The following is an 11446-nucleotide window of genomic DNA, read 5'->3' on the forward strand; positions in this document are numbered from 1 at the left end:
TTTAATAGAGTTTTAATTGCAGAGTGATTGCGTCTGATATTACAGAATTACCACCGATTACTTAACTGACTGCTTGTTTGCTGAGGTTCAGCAGGTATTTCTCTCAGCACGTGTTTTCGCTGCTATGGATCCCTGCCTCCATGTTATTTGGCACAGCGTTTTCTGAGCACCAGAAGCAGAGATGCTTTACCAGGAGAAAACCACTTTCATTTAACCTGTTGGTAAATTTAACAGGCAGATGTGTGAGACTTAAAATCAGCTGTAGAAGGAAGACAGATCCTGCTGTTCCTAAAGAGCCGCACGCAGGGGTGAGCAGCTGGGAAGTGCCAGTGGACGGACGTTTCTGCAAAAATTATGATATGCACAAACAAACCTGTGTTGAGAACCATTTGGGAAGCTGCTTTCACAGCCTCAAAATCCAGCTAATCCTGTACAGGCGTTGGGAAAGCAGATGGACCGGAGCTGTGATGTTGGCTCGTTCCCGTTGGCCCAAGGGTGATGGATGGAGGGGGAGAGGCTGGAGCTTATGGCTTCTCCTGTGGCCCCGGGGAGGGATCTCCCAGGGAGTCGGGGTGGCCTGCTCCATGCTCCGAGCTTGTCCTGTGCCACGTGTCATTTCTGGACTGTCCCCATCAAAGCCCCAGCAAAGCTCCTCAGGGCAGGATCAGACGCAGGTCAAATTCATCCACTTGATGCCGTCTGAAGAGCTGAAGGCTGTGTAGTGATGACTTACATCTGCAATCACGATGACCATATAACAGCCAAATATATTCAGATTGAAGTAATCGGACAAAAGAATAAAAGCAAACCCTCCAGCCTTCTTTCCAAAACACGTCCCTTCAGCTGCCTAAAACTTTATTGAATAAATGGCTTTTGCGGCATTCCTGGAAGATGCTCTCATACGTCAGGCAGGCTGATGCTGAAAGAATATAACCATCTGCATTGTTAGTTATGTGTTTAATAAGAGAAGTAGTACATGGAGTTCAAGTAAGGCTGTGGGTACGGAGCTGGACACCAGGTGCAGCCAGACTTGCTCCTCCTGGACCACGTTTTCCGAGAGAAACACGTCTCCTGCGTATCTCCTCTATGAGCTACGGCACAGTCCCTGTGGGACGACAGAGGCTGGCTTTGGGACATATCCACAGAAATATTTTCAATCCCAAGGCAGAAGGAGAAGCAGCCTTTGCCTCCACGTGCCAAATCCATGTTGCACTGGCGGTGCGTAGCTTTGTAAGAGAGCTGGGCTGCTTCCTAGCCCTGTACAGGTCACGTAAAGGACAAGAGTGATGCGGCCCTTATTCTCTGTAGAGCAAATTTGGGATAAAAAATTAACATGATTATTTTATTTAGCCTTGATTTTCTTCTTGGTTTTTATTATGTTATGTTTTAACTGAGAATTCTTTATTTCCTGCTAGGATTCTGCCAGAAACTTGTCATTCCATACAGAGGTTGAAATGCATATTACAAAAGGAAACAAATCTTTCCCTTGATTGCCTGATACATCTCCTTTTTAATCCAGACTGACAAACACACTCTACCAACAGCACTTTTATCCTTCAGAGTTGCTGCATTTTATTTTCCGATGTTTGATGTCTCTCAGTGGGAACCTGGAAAGGAAAAAAAAAAACATATCCTCTTTCTCTTCTTACCCTTTAATGAATATTTTTTATTACGGCAATGTCCAGACTTGAAGATCTTGTAATCACTGTCTCAAGTATTGCACAAAGGTAGAGCAAAAGGACGAGCCCAGCCACCAGCAAGCAGCTCCCGAGGCTGTTTAATGATCCCAGCACCGTGGGGACCAAGACCAGTGGCTCCACGTAACAAACTAATGGGATTATCGTGTCCCTGGCTCCCCATCTACTTGGATGAAAAACATATGCTGGCTGTGTCAGAGAGCACTTTGGACAAAATACCTGGTGCCCCAAGGGCACGAAACACAAGAACAGATGCAAATACGGTTTCGTTTCAGCCGGTGGCTGAACTAGGCATCGGCAGTCCTTTATCTGTATCGTCCCCTCTTTTGTTCATAGCGTCATCGCTATTTTCCATTATGCTCCATGTTCATTGCTACTTTCTGTTATTTCTGTTATGCTTGTTTTTACAGACCTCTGCAGGCTGGTTGTCTCTCGGGGTTATTAATTCTTCGCACAGTGGCAACAGAAGAATGAAGTGGGGCTGTAGGAAAACAGTTTACGGCAATAAACACCACACAGACAGGTCCCTTTTTCACCCCGACGATGAATTACTCGCAGAAAGTAATGGCTTTTTTCGTCCCTTGCAGGTGCTGTGGTGATTGCCTTTGTGGTCTGTTGGCTCCCTTATCACATACGGCGTCTCATGTTTTGCTACGTCCCCTCCAGTCACTGGACAGAGTGAGTCACAGCTCGGGGACGAGCTCCCCCCGCGCCAGGACGGGGCGGGGGGTCAGGCTGGAGCTGGGGCACCAGCGGATTTCGGGGTGGAGGTGGGGATCTGGGGGCAGAGGCATTCTCCACACGAGGGGTGAGCCTCCACCTCCTATTTACCGTTTCATTTTTTAATTTTGCATTTCTTACCCTGTTTGTCAGTTGAATCATGAATTCCAGTTTTATCATCTAAATCTAAATCAGGTGAAGGAAGCATTAGCTTGAACCGAAATGCGTCCACATGCCCTTCCCTTTTCTGCGGCTGCAACCACAGGCTCGCCCCCGTGAGCGGCAGCGATGGATAGTCACCTCTGACGGCCTTTGATGAAATGACATTTGGACAGGAGGGTTTTATACATCCCAAGTGGATTGCTGTCTCCCTGGTGCAGATATCGATCTGCCCTGAGACGGAGCAGCTCCTGTCAACACACAATTTAGCTCCGCGATGCCACATTTCCTTAGTGACAGGAGAGATGATACAGGAGGGGAAATAACTGCGCTGCTTACTGAGTCTGGGGCAGGTTATTTACTGGGTTTTGCAGAGAGTGGATCAAAATTAAATGCTAGCAGTTTCCACTGATCAGAAAATGTCCAGATTCTCAGAGAACGCAGGGATAATTGCACATTGATGCTGAATGCACGTGCGCTGTTCACAGATGGCCAAGGGCACGCAAACAGCTCCGTGCTCTGCTGCACCAGGCTGGGTTCCTTGGCAAAACAGCCACAGAAGCTATTATTGGTTTTAAACGTGCAGCTAAGCACTCATGCTGTTTGAAGATATTACACCCAGGTAGCCTGAGAGAGAGACGCCATGAGACGCGCTCAGTGAAAATGTGTCTTTCCTCCCTCTTCTCTCCGGGACCGGATTTGTTTCCTGCAATGTACAGGAAAAGAAAAAAAAATAAAATCTACAATACCAAAAAGTGGAGCGACTATGAGACATTAAAATTTCATCAACTCCAAGCACAAAAAAATACTGATTTACGGTATAGCAGTCTACTGAATGGGACTCTCCATCCATCCCCAGTAAAAACCAAAGCCTCTCTTCTATCATGAAAAGAGAGCTCTAGGCACACACTGGGACAAACTGTTGTTTCTTGTTTGTTTTCCTATATGAAAAGCACTTAAAGCAGCAATCAATTATGTAATGACTGCATTTGCTTTGAGCAAGAGCAGTACAGAAGTCTGTCTGCAGTTAGTGTGAATTTATGCATTGTGGTTGCATTCACATTTTATTTTTTTCTTCTTTTAAAAGCCATGAGCGATTTTAGGAAAACATTGAATTTACAGGCTTATTATGAATGGTGAACTATCAGTATTGTAGCTAATCAGGAGCTTGCAGTAGCTTGATGTGCCTGCCCCTGAAGAAGAGAAATTTTTGCTATATTAATTCTTCACAACTATATAGAGAAACTCTGCTTGCAAGATGGGCCGTGCAGTACTTGGCAGTGCTGAGGGGGTGTGGAGGGGCTGGTGATGTACTCCAGCACACGTCTATTTATCTTTTGTTAGACAGTGCTCAGACTAACAAAAAGGTCTGCAATTTCCACTGAGATAAACGATCCTGGGGAACATCTTCCTGAAAATGAGACCCACGTTGTGTATAAACACTTCACCAGCTCAGAGCTGTTGATCTCAGTTGTCCCAAGAAAGGATATTTCCAAAACAAAGAAAATAACCAAGTTTTTCAACCAGCTCTATTTGAAATTATTATATTGTGATGGTCAGGATATGTTTCAAAAGCTTGCTATCATCAATTCACCATCAGAATAGAGAATGCTATCCCAGATTACGGATAAATCCCAACCCAGAGACCCACTGAGTGAGCTGATGCAGCCCTCGCTGCCAGGGGGAGGAGAGAGCTGCATCTGTTACTGGATCTTGGCTCTTCTGCAGGCTCTGTAGACCAGAACTGCAGCCAGAAAAGTCAGGCTAATGTATATGCATGACGCAGAAACAGATTTCCATCTGGCTTCTCAGTTTCAAGCGTGTCTATTTTCAAAGACAAAATGAACACACGAGGTAAATCTCACACCCACACCCAGGGCTTATGTGAGTTTCTAACTGCTAGTGACTGGGGTGAGACCTTTGTAGAGGCGTTTGGCCTGTGTTTGGCCAGTCCCAGTTGGAAACATAGATGTTTTCCTGGTGGCTTATGCACTGACTCCCTCTGGTAAGCTCTTGTCCCCAACCGAGAAAGGTTAGCTGAAAAAAGAGCTTCATGTTTTTCTCACCCTTGTGACTTTGAATTATTTCAGTTCTCCACACTCCATTTAGATTTTTATCTTTCATCTGTTCTTGCAGTTTCCTTTTCAACTTCTACCACTACTTCTACATGCTGACAAACGTCCTCTTCTACGTCAGTTCGGCGATCAACCCCATCCTCTACAACCTGGTGTCTGCAAACTTCCGACAGATCTTCCTCTCCACACTCACACTCCTGTGCCTGCCATGGAGGAAGAAGAAGAAACGAATGGCCTTCACCAGAAAATCCAACAGCATCTCCAGCAACCACACATTTTCCAGCCAGGTCACAAGAGAAACCACATACTGAAGCCAAAGGAGGAAGGGAAATGCATTTCATCATGGAGTCAAAACTTGAGAGAGGCCTCTGTGACTTTCATGCATGGTCTCCAAATTCACGTAACACAAGTGTGTTTAGCAAAGTCCTTTCTGTTGGAAAAATAGGCTTTGTGCTGCCAGTAACTGTGAGGTTATTTTAAAGCATCGGCCTTGCCTCTTGTGAGTAATGTCTACACGTTTTGTAACTTCAGTCTGGCATAAATCCAAGTGTGGTGTTAACTGGGAAGCCAAAATATGTTAAACTTAGGCAAAACCGCAACGCATTTCATCCGTTTCTCAGTGCAGAGATGCCATGTTCACGTCCAAGGGTTTGAGATCATGTCTCTTGGTGGCACCGAGCAGTGTGTCTGATGAGGAGAAAGCAGTTTTGAACAGAAAGGGATGTTTTTGGAGAATGCACATGCTCATCTATGGGATGTTCAATGAACAAGGAATGAAAACTCAGGGAGCCGGGTGGTTATTTTAGAAATACATCTAAATTATGACTAATATGACCTAGGTGCTCAAGAGAGCCGCTGTGGCTCCTTGAAATTAAATAACAACAGATGATGCCTTACCTAGATTGGGGTGGGTGTGGCCTGGGGAACTGGGGGTCATTCGTCTTTTACTCTAGGGCATATATAGTGCCTGGCACAGTGAGCCCTGTCCCTCGCTGGTATTGGTACTGCCATACCAGTAAATAAAAAAGTCTCTGGCAAAGTCAAGAATGCAGAAACTGTGCAGAGCTGGAGTGCTGAAAATGAGCAGAAATGGAAAATCTTACTGCTGCCATACAGCCAAATCCTGTTTTTAACCAAGGAGAATAGCTGGCCTGCAGTAAGAGGTGAGAAAACTCCAGGCTCCTAAGGGTCCCAGGCTGCTGAGGTAAGAGCGACCTGCTCCAGTTCTGTGGGACCTTCAGATTTTTCCCATTCTTATTCCAGTTTTACTTATTTCCTCATTGTTTTCACAAGGCTGATGTCTCATAGGCAGCAGTGCCTCTTGTTCTACCTTTTCTTTTATTTCTTTCTGCTACCAGATCTGTTGGCACACTGATAGTATAAATGAAGAACGTAAGAATGTTTAAACCAAGGAGTCTTAGCTCTAAAACAACTTTCTTTTAACAAGCCAGAGGAACAGAAACAAGACCTGAAAATTCTCTTTGACATTTCTCAGCTGACCAGGATAAGTAGCGTGCGCTTCTCTCCGATGTGGTTCCACCTCTAACAGCTCACTATGTGATGCAGCAAATTGCTCCAGAGCCTGTAGCACCAGAAATCACAGGTCTCTGGAACAAGCTAAAGGGCTTTCCCCACTGTCACATCACCAGATGGTGACCTGCATGAACCTGGAACCAACCAATCATCCTGTGCAGCTTCTCTGTGATTTTGCTGGCGGTGAGCTCCTGCCCCCTTTCACACCACACTTTGTTAGGAGAGCAGGGCTCACCTCTTTGTGATGACAAATTAGAAGAGTCACTTGGCTCAATTCTGCTTTCTGGGCTTTGCCCGTGCCATGTCACTCTTCAACTAACAAGCACCCTTGGTACGTAACAGAAGTCTCAGTGCTGGAGATGTGGATCTGGTCCCAGTGAACCATCACACAATGATGGAGACCAGCTACTGATCCACTGGGTACCGGTGACTTCTGGTCTCTAGTATCAGAGAATCATAGAATATCTCAAGTTGGAAGGGATCCAGAAGGATGATTGAGTCCAGCTCCCTGGATTCATGGTTTAGGTCCTGTTGGGCTCAGGATATAAAGAAAACACCTGTGGGGCATTTGCTGTGAGGCGTTAGTGATGGCTATCTACTTCTGAGGCATTTATAAGCTGGCAGTTGTACAGAGCTGACTACCATGGTAGACCTGGCTACACTCAGCCATAACCTCCAACCACACCTACCACGGATGGGAAAATATTTTAATGCCTAGTACAGAACCACTCCAAAGGAAAGGGCTCAAAATAGAAATCAGTGGGGCTTTAGTTTCTTCTGATTCAGCCAAACTACAGGCTCTGTCCTGTCATGCCTTCTTTTAATTTCTTGCCCTGGTTGTACCAAACAGAGGGCAGAGATTATATTTGACAAAGCACTTTTGTTGCTCATGTGCAGCTGACTCCTATTTGGCAAGAAAAACAGGTAATGGCACAAAAAAAACCCCCACAAAGCAAGAAGGAGACTGATCTCTCTTTGGAGAAAATCTGTGAGGAACCATCAAATGTATCTGTGTGTGTTAGAAATGGCTTGGGCAGGTTGGAAGAAGATGTAGAGGACCTGTACATGCTGCCTTGTGGGAAAGTCCAGGTATGATGAGCAGAGGAAGAGGAGTCTTAATGTCACACACTAACATTGGCCTTCCAGGCGAGACACTGTTTAAATGTTTCTGGAGAGAATCCAAATTTTTTAACTTCACCTCTAAATAGAGTCAACAGCTGGGAGATGGTTTCTGAACCCTCCCACAGAAGCTGTAACTGTGTGTTGCTTTGACTTTCATTAGGATTTAACACTCTGCGTCTCAGTTGCTTTTGAAATGTTAAAGATTATTACTATACTTCTTCAACACCAACCTGCTGAAAATGTGCTTGATTATCTTAGAGAACACTGTACAAAGATTGTTGTTTCACAGAAGATGCTCGGCTTAGATTTTCATTACTGAGATACACTGGCAGCTTACAGAGTATTTGATCACAGCTCAGAGAAAGTGGCAGGTTTTTTTTTCAGTTTGACGTGAAAATGAGAACAAGCTGGAGTAAAAATGAGCTTATCATAAACTCCGCAATGTTTGTTGGGCTACTCAAGTCCTGAAGAGTTGACTGTTTGGAGGGATTTATCCAAGCGATTTGCTGGCTTCTACAGCTCTGTTCCTGCAAGAGCAGACCTGAGCCTATGGCCTTAATCTGAGATCACAGCTCAAAGCTACCTCTTCCACTGGCCAAAGCTGACTACCTGAGATGAGAAGTGGAATTTGTAGCTGATTTTATCCTCTCCCTCCTCCTCACCTAGTTTTGCTGTATTCAATCTAGAGTTTTGGTTCCCTTAAGCTCAAAGAAGTTAGGATCACTCACTGCAAGAGCCCATGGTTTTGTAAAGAAAAGCATGGTACTGTAGAGAAGAAAAAGGTACAAACTGCCCAAAATATACCAGAAAAAAAAAATGGTTCTTTCCATGCCTTTTAAGAATGGTTGAGCTACAAACCCAACAAGGTTTAGCCTTAAACCTAATCAAGTATTAGAGGCTTTTGCCATGAGATAAGACGCGTACTGCCATCCTTTGTGTTCCTGTCTGAACTCTCTGCTGGGGCAGAGAGGCGAGCGTTGGGGCAGCTTGCTGTTAATCTATGCAAATTTCCTGTGTGTTTTGAACTGTTTGTTTCAACTAAAAAAAAAAAAAATCTGTTGAACCCACAGATGTGAAGTGCTGCCAGATGGATTCTGAGAAATTCCCATCTGAAGAGCGTCTATCAAGTGATCTCTTCAAATATTATTTTGAGGTTTTGTTTCTTTTCACAGTGTTCTTGTCAGGGCCGTCCATTTAGCAGCGTGCGAAATTAGATTTTCAAAGTCGTTACACTATTCGGAAATTTCCCCCAGACAGGACTTTCTCACCGAAGGCCCAGCACACATTGGTGTTTGAACACTCTGCTGAGCTTGTCTTTTTTGTAAAGTGCATGAGACCTCACTTCAGCGACTGCGCCTGTAAAGGAGAAAACCAAACGGAGAAGCCGGTGAGGAGGGTTAGCAGGACACATGCTGTAACATGATGGGAGCAGAACCTTGGTAGGGTCAGTAGAGTGTTGGTAGGATCCAACGTGGTAGGATCCAGCACTTGGTAGAGCGTTGGTAGGATCCAACATGGATGACATGCAGCCCCACGGTGTGCTGGCGCTGCCGACAGCTCGTGTTGCAGGTTTGAACCCATCGTCCGCGCGGCTGCCATTGCTACCTGCCCTCAGGGAGGGGCAGAGGTCCACGCGGTGCAAGAGCGATGGAGCTTTCCTGTGCAACGCCTTGAGTGTTACTCTGGTATTGTCCTGGTTGTGTCGTTTGGTAGCTGTTTAAACAAAGCCGTATCTGCTAGAGCTTTGTCTGGTTCTTAAAATTACAGCTCAACAAGTTCTTCTGTTTTCGGTCTGGATTTGTTTGGTACAAAACCAGAAATTGCTAATCCACAATTTCATGATGCTGTGTCCTGGCTTTGTGATCAAGAGTCCTTCTCCAACCATGCCACCTGCTAGTCCTGCACATACTGTATTTATGGTGAACAATTTTTGAAGTGCACCTTTTTTTTTTTTTTTCCCTGAAATACAAAATGTTGATGTGCTTTATTTTCTGTGGCCTGTTGCGCAATGGGAAAAAAAAAATGAATGTGAAAAGTGTGTCAGCGTCTCCTTTGTAATATTTTCTGTGACAAAGGGAAGGACGAGGGTGTGAAATCCTTTTGTGTAGCAATGGGAAACACTCTTTCAGTGTAACATGCTATTATTGATACTGTATTTACTGATCAAACTGTAATGAAATGGTTACTTCCTGATATAGCCTTTGTACTGTATTTTATTTTATTTTGTCATTTATTGAGCTGAAGAAATAAATATCCAAATCTAAGGTTTGGGCTGGTTATGCTTGAAATGGCAGCTGTGCCTTTATCATCCAGTCTGCTTATCTCTGTTGTGGTCTAAACTGGTGAAATCCCATTGACCTTGAACTGACTTTTGCACCTCTCCCCTGCAGAAGGTCCCCCAAGTTCTCCTCTCCCAAAGCTTGCATGCACTGGCCATTGGGCACAAATGCAGCATCCAAACACCAGCTGCTGCTTGCATCTGCACGGGGGCAAACAAATGGAGGAAAAGACTAGCTAGGTTTGAAGGAGACTCCCACCAGTGACGTTTGCCCTGAGAAATCCCTCCTGAGACCTGGCAAAACCACAGTGGGTCTGTGCTGGTTGCCAGTCCCGCTCTGCCGTTAGGGAGAGCATCCATCTCCCTTGGGTTGAACCCCTGGGCTTTGAGCGTGTGGCATGCACAAGCCTGAAGTACGGGAGTGGAGCTCTTCCAGGCTTCAAGAAAGACCCGTGCTGCACAGAGGGCAGCTGCTCTGGTGAGATCCAGGTGGCATTATGGGATTCTGGCTGTTTTCTGAACTCCTGCCTTACTTATCTTGCCTGTTGGCTTTCCCCTTGTTGTAGGGCAAAGGCTAAAGATATGGTATCTTGGCCATTATTTCTGCAGCAGTTCTGCCCAGAAAACTGAGCAGATCCGGGCTTTATCGCATGAGGAGCTGTAGGTACACAGCGAAGGAGACAGCCCTCACCCCGCAGAATTTGTTGCTGAAGAGCCAAGCAGGTTCACTGTGCCTTAACAGTGGGATTTCCCTTCGTACCTTCCCCTCTTTTGCATGACCCACTTCCTCCTCAGCATCCATTTCCCTAACACAGGTGTCATTTTGTGGGAACAGAATACTTGGGTATCGTCCACTATATTAAAGTGTCCTTACCCTTAATGAGCAAAAGTCAGTCACCTTCATTCTCCCTGCAGCTCCCTGTTAATGTTCTGTTGTGAAATAGCTCAGCTGAGCACCAGGAAAATCCACACAATTTTCGTAGTTTTTAGTCGTTCAACCCTACTGTTTTGATTTCTGGTAGAGGGAAAGGTTGCTTGGAAAGCAGCAACAAAACAAAATTTAAATATTTTGAATCATTCATGCCTGGAAAATTCACCCAGCTGAAACGCACCGCCTCCCCAAAAGCATTTTGGTGCTTCTTCCAGATGAGAAGAGCAGGAGCCTCTATTGTCCCTACACCATCAATTATTAAAGAATCAAATAATTTATTTCATGGATCCTTTTATTTAGCATTCAGCCCCGCTCTGTTAAAAGGTGTATTTTCAGTCTGCTGCCTAAGGAGCTGCAGTTCATGTCTTCAGCAGTGAAAACCTACCTCACATGGCAATGTCCTTGTTTTCTGGCTGCAGATTTTTGTGCAGGGCAGGATGCTCCCAGCAGAGCCTCCGTTGCTTATGCAGAAACATAGACCACGTTTAAGCCAGAGTGAAAAATGTTGCCCTCCACTCATGACTTTTCTAGCTCAGGGCTGACTCCCTGAAAAAGCAAAACTCCCGGGAACCAGAGCTCCTCACTCCTCCCAGGCAACCCTCCCACCCCATGTCACGCAATCGGGCATCACATCGCGCCCCACCAAGGCAAAGGCAACAAAAGGCTGTGGAGAATCAATGAATTTATTTTTTCTTTTATAAAGGCACAAGGACTGTGCCTCAGGCAATGAGGAATGCTTTCCATTCGCCTGTATTTCTCATTTCAATTATAAAAGTAATTTCCATAGTTCACAAGAGGAAAATTTCAGGCGCCTTTTGAAACAAATGTTACATTTTAGTAAATGGCTTCATAAAACTTAATAAACATCCATCCAGAAGTTAATTTATTTAAAATGTCTTTAAATCCTCCTCTACTTTATTGAATTTGTTTG

The 11446-nt window shown here is 45.0% G+C and overlaps 1 protein-coding gene across 1 annotated transcript in view; it reads left to right on the forward strand.

Moving 5' to 3' along the window:
* The window catches only part of NTSR1 (neurotensin receptor 1), a 57113-nt gene extending 47539 nt beyond the window's left edge, over positions 1-9574 (forward strand). The window contains exons 3-4 of the mRNA XM_086760465.1: positions 2285-2375; positions 4713-9574. Coding sequence (XP_086616591.1) covers positions 2285-2375; positions 4713-4962 — 341 coding nt within the window. The 3' untranslated portion in view covers positions 4963-9574. The remainder of the gene's footprint in view (positions 1-2284; positions 2376-4712) is intronic.
* The last annotated feature ends 1872 nt before the right edge of the window (positions 9575-11446 follow it).

Source organism: Chlamydotis macqueenii, chromosome 16, assembly GCF_036417535.1.
Source record: "Chlamydotis macqueenii isolate bChlMac1 chromosome 16, bChlMac1.mat, whole genome shotgun sequence".
NCBI classification, from domain to species: domain Eukaryota; kingdom Metazoa; phylum Chordata; class Aves; order Otidiformes; family Otididae; genus Chlamydotis; species Chlamydotis macqueenii.